Source organism: Arvicanthis niloticus, chromosome 4, assembly GCF_011762505.2.
Source record: "Arvicanthis niloticus isolate mArvNil1 chromosome 4, mArvNil1.pat.X, whole genome shotgun sequence".
Classification (NCBI taxonomy): Eukaryota; Metazoa; Chordata; class Mammalia; order Rodentia; family Muridae; genus Arvicanthis; species Arvicanthis niloticus.
In genome coordinates, this window is record NC_047661.1 from 82109783 (window position 1) to 82124220 (window position 14438).

A 14438-nucleotide genomic window follows, 5' to 3' on the forward strand; every position below is an offset into this window, starting at 1 on the left:
CATTATTGAAATGGGGGAGGGGAGGGGCGGTTCTGGGTGCGGCCTGCCATAAGACTCTTAAGTCATCAGCCCACGTGGCTGGGGCGGGGACTTGGGCGCCCTGGGCGCCTAGTGATTACGTAACGGGCGGGGCCGGAAGTGCCGCTCCCGGGTGGGGGCTGTTCATGGCGGTTTCGGGGTCTCCAGCAGCTCAGGTTGAAGTCCAAAAGCCTCCCGAGGTGGGGTCTGCGGAATTTGAGGTAAGGCTCCTACTTGCCTGTCGTCCGCCTTCTCAGCGAGTGAACGTCCGGCTGGGCGGGGAGACTCTTAAGACTCGGCAAGCTGGAAACAAAGGCCTGGGTGGGGGACTCAAGCTGGCTTTGGCCATCCGTGGGGTGATTTTCGGAGCCGGAAAGGGGAGTTTCGGGAAGTGGTTGTGCCAGGCGGACCACAGAGCTTGGGTTTGCAGAAATGGGGGGGGGGTTTCTTTCCCGTAAATTGAGGGCGGTGTCGAGTCGATTGAAAAATAGACGCGGGTCTTTAATGCAAGAATCTGGCCCATACTCAACCTGCAAGTAATGTTCATGTTTCTGAGTCACTTTGAGAACTTAGTGGAAGGCCACGTGTATCGAACCGGGTGCCTTAGAAACATAGGAGTTTAATAAACTTACAGAAGCCCTTGAAGTACTGTAGGTTTAGATTGCCAGTTTAATCGTAATTGCTTTCCTACAGGTTTTTGCTGGTGTGAAATGACTGAGTACAAACTGGTGGTGGTTGGAGCAGGTGGTGTTGGGAAAAGTGCTTTGACAATCCAGCTAATCCAGAACCACTTTGTGGATGAATATGATCCCACCATAGAGGTGAGGCCCAATCCACTGCCTGGTCCTTATCCTCTCTTTAGGCCTTCTCTTACCTCTTTGAAAGTAAAGAGAAGAGAAAGCAAGAAGGTATTCTAAAAACAGTAAGTTTTAAAGAGTTGTAGAAGCAAGTTCGTGCTTACTAAAGATTTCCTTTTAAAAGTAAACAGTTTTCATTTCGTGTCTTTATGCCACAGCTCTTTAGAAACGTAGGTCATGAGGAAAAAGATTGTAGGTAATCATACAGTGGGGATAGAGAACTCGGAGCTCTGGATAGCCTACAGTTTTCATTCTTGATCTAGTCCAGATTGAGTTAGGGTCGAAACAAGATTTTGAGTCATTGTGTCTAGGAATTCCTTCTCTGCAATTTAGTTATGGAATATTGGGGAAAATCACCTAAATCCTCACAAGTCTCATATTTCTGTATTATGTTAAGTTTCCATCACCTTCCTGGGATTAATGGTTAAGGTATGTATAAGCCCAGTTTGTAAGCATCCAAGAAGCTGAGGTTAGAGGTTCCAATTTCAAGGCTTGCCTGAACTAAATATTGAGGTCCTGTTTACAAAATACCAAATAAATATTTTTTCATGTGCAAACCTGTTCTACCTCACAGGAATGTTAGACAAATTCAAATGTCTACACAGGTTACATTTTAATATATTCATGGAACAAAATATAAGCACATTTCCAGTACCATAGATGAGGTCTTCTAAATGTGGAATATTATATAATAAAAGTAAGATTATGGCTATAAATCCGTATCAGATGTTTCTGGGGGTTTTTTTGTTTTTTATTTATTTATTTATTTTTTTTTATTTTTTTTGTATTCTGTTTTAACCTCATAGTTCGGGCTGGTTTTTGGTTTTGATTTTGGTTTTGGTTTTGAAACAGGGTCTCACTGTGCTACCCTGGCTGGCCTGAGACTTGCTCTGATCAGGCTGGCCTTGAACTCACAAATATTAATCCACCTGCCTTTATGTCATTCCTATGTGCATGGGTGTGATTATGTATGTGTGTGTGTATTTGCTGTTTGTGCTACCGATAAGCAGATTAAGGGTAAGTCACATAGGTAGACTTATTTGTCCTGGGTAATTACATTTCTCTGGTTTTAAAGAAAGATTGAGCCTGTCCTTGTCCCCACCACCACCACCTCCTTACCCTCTCATATTCCCAGGATTCTTACCGAAAACAAGTGGTGATTGACGGTGAGACCTGTCTGCTGGACATACTGGACACAGCTGGACAAGAGGAGTACAGTGCCATGAGAGACCAGTACATGAGGACAGGCGAAGGGTTCCTCTGTGTATTTGCCATCAATAATAGCAAATCCTTTGCAGATATTAACCTCTACAGGTATTTGGATTATTTTCTGAAACAAAAACTTTGTATGTGCTCTAAAGCTATGCTAAAGTATATGGTCTTAGGAAACATACAACTTTTTAACATTTTGGTTACACTGTTTATTTGTGAAGGCCAGGACAAGTGCAGCAGCACATGTGTGCCATGGGAGTCAGAGGACAGAAAGAAGAGAGAATCTGATTTTCACTGAGTGTGTGGTATTCTGCTATTGTACTACTCGTAGAAATGAAGCATGCTACAGAGTAACAGTCAGGATGATAGCGAAGCCAAAGAACATGAAAGTGGCTTTTCTCAGAGAACTGGAAAGTTTCAAAGCTATGTGGCCCCTAAGGATTTTAGTATGACATTCTTACTCATTTTACATTTTTGAGACCGGATATTGCTATGTATCCCAGGCTGACCTTGGATTTACAATCCTCCTGCCTGAGCCTCCAAGTGCTAACTTTATAGGTATGTGCCAACATACCCAGCTAATATACTTTACGGAGTAATAGAGTTCAGAGGTGATTTGTTGGATTTTCAGAGTCTTGATACTTTTCTTTTTTTGGTTTGATTTGGCTTTAAAGACAGGGTTTCTCTCAAATAAATAAACAAGCCAGGCGGTGGTGGTGCACACCTTTAATCCCAGCACTTGGGATGCAGAGGCAGGCGGATTTCTGAGTTCTAGGCCAGCCTGGTCTACAGAGTGAGTTCCAGGACAGCCAGGGCTACACAGAGAAACCCTGTCTCTTAAAAACAAAAAAACAAACAAACAAAACTGAGTCTGGTCCTCGTAGAAGGCTTAATAAAGTAAGGAACAGTAGCAACCCAACATCAGAATGTTCTGGGTGTTTAACATAAGCAACCACCACTGGGCATGTTGTTACTTGGGAAGCGGAAGGAAGATTGAGAGGTCAAGGCTACCTTTGTCTAGATATTGAGCTATATATAGTAAGGTCCTGTGTTTTGTGATTTTGTTGGGTTTTGTTGTTTGGTTTTTGGGGTTTTTTGGTGGGGGAGGGCAAAGAATTCTCATATTGTACCAAAGTAGTTCTGTAGCTAGCTAGTAGGATGCAGTTGAGGTAAGTGACTGAAACCCAAGGGTAGAGTCTAAAATAGTACTCTGTAATATTATAGCCATGGCCAGATGTGGTTATCTGACATTTACATAAAATGAAAAATTAGTTCCTTGGCCACAGAAGCAACAAAGTACTCAGTAGCAGGCTAAGGACTACCAGGTACCACTTTTTATTATTTCAAAAAGTTCTTTGTCACAAGAACCTGAGGCAATAACTTTTAGATGTACTGGGTGCTATATTTATTGTGTGTGAATTGAAAAGAAAACTATCTTTGCCATGGGTGGTGGCATGCACCTTTAATCCCAGCACTCAAGAGGCAGATCTCTGTGAGTTCAAGGACAGCCACTGCTACATAGAGAGACCCTATTGTTTGTTTTTATTAAAAAGCCATTTTTGATCGTTCCGGACCTATCTGTGCGCATCCCTGCGTACACAAACATTTATTGAGAGCAGTTCTAGACTTTCTTAAGGTTACATATCATGAGCTTCCAGCCGTAATGTTGTTTGGGTAAAGTGTTAGAGCATCACCCATCTTAGAAAGTAAGTGAATTATCTTCCATTAAATATTGTTGTTGCAAAGGGGGCTTTAAAAAGTTATCTAGGGGCCAGAAAGACGGTGCAGTGGGTAAAGGTGCTTACTGTCAAGCCTAACAACCTGAGTTTGATTCACCAAGACCCATATAGTAGAAGGAGAAAACCAACTCCCCCCCAGTGCTTTCCTCTGATCTCCACATGCATATCATGACACATGCACACACACAAATAAGATATAAGTTAAAAAATGTTAAGTCATTTAGAATCCATAAGCTCTACTTCTGTACTTTTAAACTTAACCTAAAGTGCCATTTGTAGTTTCCAATTAAATCCAGAGCCAAGCTCCTTGGGAAATCTAGGAGCCTAACAAGGATATGTGTGAGTCAGTATATTAGAGACAGCTGTTTCTAGGCAGTTAACTGGTATACACTGCCACACATGTATGGCTTCTACACCAAGTCTAAACTGATAGTCTTGACTTACAGGTCTATAGTTTTAGGAGTGTTCAGAGTGTGTAAGGTGAGTAATTGTAGCTAAAAGGACTTTGTAAATTTACCACTTCCTCTCGCTCTACCAGTTTACTCCTCCAGAAAGCTTGCTTTGCTTATGATCAACTACCTGTTCTTTGTTCTAGGGAGCAGATTAAGCGTGTGAAAGACTCTGATGACGTGCCCATGGTGCTGGTAGGGAACAAGTGTGACTTGCCAACAAGGACAGTCGATACAAAGCAAGCCCACGAGCTGGCCAAGAGCTACGGAATTCCATTCATTGAAACCTCAGCCAAGACCCGACAGGTATGCTAGGGACTTGAGCAAGTGTGAGTGTTTGTTTAAATCAGATATGGTTGACTGATAAGTGTGATAGAGATGTAGTCTCTGTTCTTTATAATGGATTTTGGAGAGTGGTTTCTGTATGGTTGGTCTGTGTTTGTTGTTAATCTTTTTTTCTCTTTTCCCACCCCCCAAAAAAGAACACTACTGTACTGTGGGATTTCTGTCTCTGTCTTAACAGGCTCAACTCTTCCAAGATTAAACATACTTGTAAGCATGAATCCTTTTTTCCATCAGCACTTGCCACTATTGGCGAATTAATTTTACTGAAGGGAATCCTTATGGTTGGTTGTTCTGTACTGTGCACCCACCTTGCTTTTTTCTCTTTGCTGGACTATCTTTGTGTTGTTTGTTTTTTAAAACACATGCCATTTATTAGCCTGTCAGTATGATTGACAGGAATGCTGGATTTAGTGTCTTCTTCCTAAGTCACCCCAATTTATCAGCTATTAGTACTAAATCCACACAGAGAGTTGGAAATGAGAGATTACAACTTGGGCTGTGTCTGTTGTTTGTTTGTTTTGATTTTTCCTTTACCCTTTTTCTTTAACTAGGGTGTGGAAGATGCCTTTTACACACTCGTGAGGGAGATACGCCAGTACCGAATGAAGAAGCTCAGCAGCAGTGATGACGGCACTCAAGGTTGTCTGGGGCTGCCCTGTGTGCTGATGTAGGGAGGTGAGTGTGTGCTCTTGCATCGGAACTGTGGCTCCTACTTAGCATTAGGCACTTCAGAATAGTATGAGCACTACTGACTTTTGCAACTTAAATGAAAGTTTTCATGTATTTTCAACTAGATAATCACTTTCCTGGGAGCTAGAGACATAGCTCAGCAGCTAGGAATACTTACTGCTCTTCTGGAGGATGTGATTTATATGCCAGCATCTGTTAGGTGTCTCATAGCCAACTATGACTCCAGCTCCAAGGGATCCACTGTTCCTCTTGTTCCTCTTATGACCTCCACAGTCACCTACATGTCACACACACACATACACATACATACACACACAAACACTCACACACACACACAAGCAAATATTAAAGATAAAATAATTTGGGGCTGGAGAGATGGCTCAGTGGTTGAGAGCACTGACTGCTCTTCCAGAGGTCCTGAGTTCAATTCCACATGGTGGCTCACAACCATCTGTAATGAGATCCAGCGCCCTTTTCTGCTGTGTTTGAAGAGAGTGACAGTGTACTCACATACATAAAATAAATAAATCTTAAAAAAAAAATAAAATAATTTCCCTCATGGCACCCTTTCCGGGAGTGCTAAGATCTAATTAATTCTTTCAACATTTACTCTACAGACAGCTTCCTATTTTTAGTATAGGAATTTGAGACATGTCTGTGCCATGATTGTGGAGTGGACACATATTGAAGACACCATATTAAGGATTGGCAGTATAGAAATTAAATGACACTGTGTTCTTTTGTTCTAGATCATTTGAAAGTTCTGTCATCAGAAAAGAGCCACTTTCAAGGTAGGACAAGTTTGAAATGTCTTGATTGACACTGAGTTTCTTAGCCCTTGTTTCTCTTACCTTTTGTCTCTGTTTCAGCTGCACTGATGCCCTGGCTCTGACATCCCTGGAGGAGACGTTCCTGCTGCTCTCTGCATCTCAGAGAAGCTCCTGCTTCCTGCTTCCCCGACTCATTTACTGAGCACAGCCATCTAACCTGAGACCTCTTCAGAATAACTACCTCCTCATTCGGCTGTCCGACCAGAGAAATGGATCTGTGTCTCCCCAGTAGTTCTCTGCCCTGGGTTTTCCCTAGAAACAAACACACCTACCAGCTGGCTTTGTCCTCTGAAAAGCAGTTTACATTGATGCAGAGAACCAAACTATAGACATGCAATTCTGTTGACAACAGTTTCTTAAGCTCTAAGGTAACAACTGCTGGTGATTTCCCCTGTGCCCCCAGCTGTTGAACTTGCCCTTCTTAGTTTGGGGGAAAATGTCATAAATTACTCTCTTCCCAAGAATATAAATAATTTGCTGATTGATTGATTTGTAGTGTGATTAGCTATATTCTATAAACTGGCATCTGCTCTGTATTCATAAATGCAAACATGAATACTCTCAACTGCATGCAATTAAATCCAACATTCACAACAAAGTGCCTTTTTCCTAAAAGTGCTCTGTAGGCTTCTGTTACAGTTTGTAATTGGAATAGATGTTTCAAGAACCATTGTATAGGAAAGTGACTATGATCCATGTACCTTTGAGGGAAAGGTATAACTACCCAATGGCAGATGCTTTGTATATATACATGAAGATAGTTCCCCTGTTTGGAGTTCTCCCAGGAGAAAGATGGAACCGAAACAATTATGAGTAATTTCATTTAATTCTAGCTAATCTTTTTTTTTTTGGGGGGGGGGGTAGGTTACCACCTATAAATATTTGTCATTTCTTCTAGCTTAAACTGATAATCTAATAATCAATGAGCTTCCATTGTAATAAATTGGTTCATACCAAGAAGCCCTCCATTTATAGTTAGTCAGATACTGTAAAAATTGGCATGTTATTACTTTATAGCTGTGATTAATGATTCTTCAAACCTTAAATAAAGTTATTAGCAGGCAGGTTATATCTTTGCTGCATAGTTTCTTCATGGTGTATATATATATGGAGAGAGAATGGCCCTCAGTTCCCTTCTCAGCATCTCTCTTCTCTCAGCCTATAGCATCCTATAGGGGCTTGAATAATTATCTCAGTTGAATAAACCATGGTGCTAATGGACCAGGTCATGGTTTCAAAACTTGAACAAGCCAGTTAGCATCACAGAGAAAACAGTTCATCCATGTTTGCTCCCTGCCTATTATTCCTGTTTATAGACTTTTGCCTGATGCCTGCTGTTAGCGCTATAAGGATAAAACTTAGTGTGGTTCTGTACCAGGACTAGAAATACCTGGTGAGCTGTGGGGTAAGCCTAGATATCTTTACATTTTTCAGACCCTTATTTTTAGCCATATGGAAACCGAAGCCAGAGTTCATACGTCCATCTCTCCTCCCATTAGATTAATGTTCTTTAATCTATATAGCTTTTTAAAAGTATTTAAAACATGTCTATAAATTAGGCTGCCAACTAACAAAAGCTGATGTGTTTGTGCAAATAAATAGGTATCGTTTGCTACTTGAGAAAAGGATGTAAAATGCCATTAATTGTTGTCATGTAGAGGCTTGGTATTTGTGGTAATGCCCTGATAATTCATTGGTGGGTTTTGTTTGTCATGTGATACTTAAGCTTTATAACTCAGCTCAGTAATTCTAATGAAAACATAAGTCGGATACCTTGATTGAAAAAAGCAAACCTAGTTCCAAAATGGTCGTTTTCTCTTCTGATCTTGTAATACCTAAAAATCTGAGATCCTTGGGATTCCTTTGTTTATAACAGGATCTTGCTATGTAGTCCTGACTGGCCTCAAACCCACAATACTCTTCTGGATCAATCCCCCACGTGCTGGGACTACAGGCACATCCCACCACACACACCTGACTGGTCTAGTTTCTAGTGAATTCCCATTGGTAAGCAAATTCCCCGTCACCTTGAAACTAATGAGAAGAGGGAAGAAATGAGCTGTGCTGCTCAGTGCTGATGCTGGGTCAGTCACATGGGGCTTGCATTCCTAAACCTTTTACAACGTGGCTCAGTCATCTTCCTGAAGCTGCCGAAGCCGACACTCGGGCTTGTTCTGTTGTAATGTGTCTGTATGACTTGCTGGTGGGTCCCTAAAATGTTCATTAAACTCCAGTTAAGGAGAAAGTTACTTCCCTTGGCCCTTTTGACCATATCTCGTGTGTGTGGTGTGTGGTGTATGTGTGTGTGTACACGTCTGTAGTTGGTCTCTAGTATGTTCTAATCACAGAAACAATTCAGTCTTCAGATGCCCCTCCTCAAATATATCCCACATGGTGTGGGTTTTGGCACAACTGTGACAAAAGCCAAGTAAGTCCAGTTGGTGTGGTATCAAAGTATTTTTAGAGAGAGTAATTAGTGAAGATCTGGTTTACTTCAAAGTCATAAAGCCTCTCTTCCTGAATTTAAATGCCTGGTCTGCTGTCACAAATTAACATGTTTCTTTAAGGCAGTTAGTTGAAGCTTTATTCACACATTGGAGAGTATGAAAATGAAGTGTTCTAAGAGCTCTGATACTGAATTTGTGTAAACCTGTTAAATGCTGTTTGTTCCAGGACTTAGAGTGTGTGAGTTGGTAACTCAGTCCTTCATTTACTAGTTCCAGAGGAGCGCCGTGTGTACAGTGGAGGTAGGTTTGTTTTAGCCGGCCACCTGTAGAATCAGCCTTTAAACTGCTGTGAACTTTGTCATGACTTGAACATGAAGATAGACAAAAACTCTCTAAAGATAAATGTTTGTTTTCTCCATTAGAGAATGTGTGAGCTTAGTTTTATCTTCCTTCGTATTTAGTCAAACTCTCAAGCTGGCAGCTATGACCAAGGAGCAGAAGTGCGTTCCACCTGGTAGAATTACCTCTGCTAATTGTGAGAAGCAGAGTTAATAGTGGAAAACATTTTGCCTGGGTGGTTTCTATTTAAAAAAGAGAGATGAGAATTCTTGAACATTAGTTTTTATTTTGCTATTTCTTTAAGCTGTCTGATGTGCCACAAAATTATTTTAAGGTATTTGTGATTTAAGAGTGTTCTCATGAGATTAGTTGTAGATATTTTTAAAAGTACAACTGGTTTTTAAAACTCTGAGTATTGCTCTAAGCAAGTGTTTAAACTCTGGAGAGAAGGGAAGGTGGATGGAAGTTGTTGGCGTTTGTATTTCCATGCTGTCAAATATAGGTCAGAATGTCAACTGTGTAATCCTGCTGGTTAAAAAACTATTGGCCTCTGTGGCCCTCATGAAGGGGCTGATATTTTAAGTTGACTGTTTTATTGTAAATTAATTCATTCTAATTTTTAAAGACTTGATTGACTGTTTTCCTTGTTAAATAATTTTTTAAAAAATAAAAAACTGGAAGTTCTTTGCTTAACTGTATTTTCCCCCACTGTCTTAAGGTTTCTAATGCTGTGAAGAGACACCATGATGGCAACAACTGTTAGAAGGAAAACATTTAATTGGGGCTGGCTTAGAGTTTCAGAGGTTCAGTTAGTTATGATCACGGTGGGAAGCATGACAGCTTGCAGGCAGACATGGTGCTAGAGACGGAGCTGAGAGTTCTACATCTTGATCTGAGGCCAGCAGAAGACTATGTGCCGAACTAGACCTGGCTTGAGCATTGGAGACTTCAAAGCCTGTCCCCACAGTGATATACTTCCTCCAACAGGACCACACATCTATGGGCCAAGCATCCAAACACATGACTCTATGGGGGCCATTCCTATTCAAACCACCAAACCCACCAAGGTCCAATATAGGAAATGATGGTTCAGATACTGATGTTCTGTTTGGACGGTGCTGGGGAGACTCAAGCTTCTCATTTGTTCTCAATGTAGTAAGTAGTCTCCTCTGCCTCTCTGAGGCTCTCCTGTAGTTTTTGTTACTCAGGGCCAGTTGTGTTGAAGGAAGCATTGCTTTCTGAGTAACATGATGAAGTTTGGCAGGGTCCTGTGTCACCCTGCCAGAGCATGAGTCTTCCCTTGTACCAACCACACAGCCACACTGTTCATTACCTGCTCTGGGGTCCCTTGGCTCATCAACTCTATCAGTAGCACAGTTTACCTAGAGGCTCAACATGAGAGAGCAGTGTAGTCATGTTACTGTGTTCATTGTGGGAGCTGTTAAGCTCTTACTGTGCCCCCTTTATAGATTGAATTTTGTCATACATCTGTCCAGGAAGAAACAATGCACAAACATTAAAGTTTGTGTGTTCCTTGCAATTGTATGCATCCATGCAGAGACTCAGAATGTACCCTTCATGGATAAATGGAGACCAATATATAAGTCAAGGCTTGCTTTGAGGGATTATTTAGAATTATTTGTCATGTCCTCACTTACGAATAAGACTGTTGGGCTAGGTGAGGTGGCATACATTTACAATCCTAGCACTGGAGAAGTAAAGGCAAGAGGAGAAAACCAAATTGAAGTGACAAAATACTAAGTAGAACCACTTGGGATACGGATATTTTAGACTGAAAAGACACCTACCTGAAAAAACTGGGTTGCTAGGGTTCAGCTCTCATGACAAGCAATACTCAAGGTCATCAAAACCCCAATGTGGTTGCGTGAGTTACTTGATACCCATAAATTCATGAAAAGGAGCCAAGACGCCCTGAGTGATCATTTTGCAAAACTGCCTAAGAAGACTTTGTAATGCTTTTAAAGTAACCAGGCAGTAAGTAACATGTCCACCAGATGAAAGCCGAGTTGAAGAATATACCAAAATATATCAACAAGTGCACTTTTTAGTGTCAAACTGAGCTGAAGGTGGCCTTTGCCCTTGCTTGGACACTGTTCTATCACATGGACTGTTCCAGGCACCATCATTTTAATCCATTTGGGGATGGAAACTGGTTACCTCTCAGCACAGATGGTGGGATCGAGAGTTTGCTTTAACAAGTACAAATTTCAGTTGTCAACATTTTGTGTAGGAACTTTTGGGGGTCAAAGTGATACCAGCAGCTTCCAAAGACTGAGGCAGCTATAATGCCTACCTGGGCAGGTGTCTTAGAACTTTTACAGATAGGAGTTTGGGGTCTTGCCCTGTTTAGGAAAAGGGTTCTTCCAGAATGGCTGTTACGGATGTGACAAAATTGGGGGTATTAGCATTTTCTGTAGGAGCTTGAGATGTATAGACTATGATATTTAAGTTAGAAAAGCCTTGCACATTATTTTAAGCATTTCTAATCACAGAAACAAATGGAGTCAATTCAGGTTTCAGATGCCCTTCCTTGCATATATTCCACAACAGTGACAAACACCAAGTAAGTCCAGTTGGTGTGGTAAGTCAGAAAAGCCTTACACATAATTTTAAGCATTTTGGGGTATATATATAATAAGTTTGGTATTTTTTATAAAAAATTATATATACACGTATATGTATGTATGTGTGTCTATATATATTCACAGCTGAGACCAAGCATACCTGATCTGGATGGATTTTTAAAATCCATAGGAGATAGAATTTAAAGACATCTTTGATAAGTCAAAAGATCTTGTAAATTTATGCTTATTTTGTCTGTAAAATTTGAGAAGGTTGACATTTAAGTTTAAAGTTCAAAAATGAAACCCTAGCGTGGCATGCGAACTGATATTAGTAACTTGTGTTCCTCTCTGAGAACAGGACTTAGGCCCTGCTGGAATAGCGCCGGGGTCTTCTGGAAGAGCAGCTAGTGCTTTTAAACACTGAGCCATCTCTTCAGCCCCTTAGTGAGTATGTGTGAGTGAATACCACTTGTATGTCCGTGCCCAGAGAAGCCAGAAAAAGGTAATAAGGATCCCTGAGAGTTGTTATTACAGGTGTTGTGAGCCACTCCGTGTGAGTGCTGGAAACCTAACTCTGGTCCCCTGGAAGAGCAACAAGTACTGAGCCATCTCCCCTGCCTGTTCCTAAGCCGGTCTGGAGGAAGATAGATGATAGCTGCTAGCTGCTTCATCTTTTTATCTGCATCCCTGAAACTATGTTCTTTATCTGTACCCCACAATCAGTGCTAAACAGAGTGGGTGCCGTGGGGGGTGGGGGGTGGGGGTGGGGCAAGTCTGCGGCCTCTTCCAACAGTAAATCTTTTCTGGGGAATTACTCACTGGCCTGATTGGAACGTTGTTGAGCTTTTCCGACCCACTCAGCCCTTCCATCTGAAGGTCCTCCCATCTACTCGGGCTCCCTTCCTTTTTATCTGTTCCAGGCACTGCCCCCAGTACATCACTGTGTGTCTAATCTTATCTGAGAATCTCACTAAGTTACCAGAAGTCCCTGGAACTAGTTCTAAAGCCCAGGCAGATCTTGAGTTTATGACTGTCCTTTCTCAGTTCTTGAGTAGTTTGGATTACAGGCTCAAGCCACTGGAACACACTAGTTTTGTCTGTCTGTCTGTCTGTCTGTCTCTCTCTCTCTCTCTCTCTCTCTCTCTCTCCCTCCCTCCCTCCTTCCCTCCCTTTCTCTGTCTCTCTCTCTCTCTGTCTCTTTCTCCCTCCTCTCTGTCTTTCTGTCTCTCCCTGTCTGTCTGTCTGTCTGTCTCTCTTTCTCCCTTCCTTTTCTCTGTTTCTGTCTCTCTCTCTCTCTCTCTCTCTCTCTCTCTCTCTCTCTCTCTCTCTCTCTCTCTCTCTCTCTCTGGAAGGATCTCATTTCATAGCCCTGGTTGGTCTAGCATTCACATTATAGCCTAGGTTAGCCTTAAACTTGTGACACTGGATGACAAGAATTGACAAGAATATACCAACAAGCCTGACCTCCAAACACAGTGTATTAAAAAGCTGTTTTCAGTGTACAGGAGCAGAATCCACAGATATGGAGAGCAAGCTGTTGTTACTGTCATTCTGTTCTGAAAAACAGATGGAACTAGATATGACTGCATATAGCTCTGAAGGCTGAGGAAGGGGGATGGAGAGTTAGGATATACTGGACTTCATCATGAGAACTTGTCTCAGGAAAAATCAAAATCACCAGGCAGTAGAGGTTCACACCTTTAATCCTAGCACTCAGGAAGCAGAAGCAGGCAGATCTCTGGGTTCAAGGCCACCCTGATTTACAGAATGAGCTCCAGGACAGTCAGGGCTACAAATAGAAACCCTGTCTGGAAAAAAAAAAAAAAGGAAAGAGACAGAGAGACAGGGAGGGAGAGACAGAGACACAGAGAGATTGAGAAAGAAAAAAGAAAGCAAAAGATGCTGGGGCTACAGTTCAATGGTGGAACACTTGTACAGTAGCCATTGATGCACTGGGTTTGAGAGACAGAGAGATACACATTCCCGTTGAGTGTGTACCCAAGAACTATGGAGGCACGGAGTCAGATCTGGGGTTAGAGTTGCAGTGAGTTGTGAGTTATCTGATGTGGTCGCTGGGAACCAAATTCAGTCCTCTGCAAGCATTCTTAACTGCTGAGCCATCTCTCCAGCCCCAGTTGTTTTGGAGAGGAGCAGCTCATCCTCTGAGACTGCATTATGGCATTCATGAATGCAGTCATGGAAATGTGCACAGTATCTAAACTCCATACTAATAACAATTCTGGGAGCCAGTGGTGGCATGGCTCAGCAGGTAAGGTTGGAAGCCTGCCAACCAGAGTTTCATCCCTGTAACTCACATTGTAGAAGGAGAGAACTGACTCCTGAAAGTTGTACTCTGATTTCCATATAGCACAAATATGTAAATAAAAGATAATTTCAAGATTTTTGTTGCACCCATGTGTGCATGTGCTCTACGTGTGTGTGACTAGCCTCAGAGGCCAGAAGAGAACATACAGCTCCCTAAGGATGGAGTTACAGACAGTGTGAGCCGTCATCAGGGTGCTAGAAACCCAGGAATTTTGCAAGAGCAATAAGTGCTCTGAACCTCAGAGCCAACTCTAGCCCCCATTTTTCATTAAGCACAAGGAGAGAGCTTCCTGACCTACATTACCGACTTAGCCCAAATCGTCTTTCACCATTGGAAAGCAGCATGATTTGTTTTCTTCATAGCATTCATTATAACCTGATATTATTTTAGAAATTTTGTTTGGTATCGAGCCAGGGTTTCATGGACCCCAGGATAGTCTTAACTTGCTATATAACTGAAGGTGACCACGAATTCATGATCTTCCTGCTTCTACTTCCTGAGCACAGGCATTCTCCATCTTGCCTAATTTTTAAAAGTGTTTTATTGGATATTGTCTGTCAGAATTTAAGTAGGAGCTTTATCTTTCTTGTTTGCTATATGC

The 14438-nt window shown here is 41.7% G+C and overlaps 1 protein-coding gene across 1 annotated transcript; it reads left to right on the forward strand.

The window, feature by feature from the left end:
- Window positions 1-106: 106 nt before the first annotated feature.
- Window positions 107-9619, forward strand: Nras (NRAS proto-oncogene, GTPase). Its single transcript, XM_034500196.2, has 7 exons — window positions 107-239; window positions 712-839; window positions 2011-2189; window positions 4422-4581; window positions 5172-5295; window positions 6060-6101; window positions 6180-9619. Exons 2-5 carry the CDS (start codon window positions 729-731, stop codon window positions 5289-5291), a joined length of 570 nt encoding a protein of 189 aa, XP_034356087.1. The 5' UTR covers window positions 107-239; window positions 712-728; the 3' UTR covers window positions 5292-5295; window positions 6060-6101; window positions 6180-9619.
- Window positions 9620-14438: the final 4819 nt, after the last annotated feature.

Bases quoted from the DNA above. Each gene is read 5' to 3' on its own strand.
- Nras (XM_034500196.2), top strand. From the start codon at position 729: ATGACTGAGTACAAACTGGTGGTGGTTGGAGCAGGTGGTGTTGGGAAA. The intron at 840-2,010 runs GTGAGGCCCAAT...TCATATTCCCAG, and splicing joins AATATGATCCCACCATAGAG to GATTCTTACCGAAAACAAGT. The intron at 4,582-5,171 runs GTATGCTAGGGA...TTCTTTAACTAG, and splicing joins CCTCAGCCAAGACCCGACAG to GGTGTGGAAGATGCCTTTTA.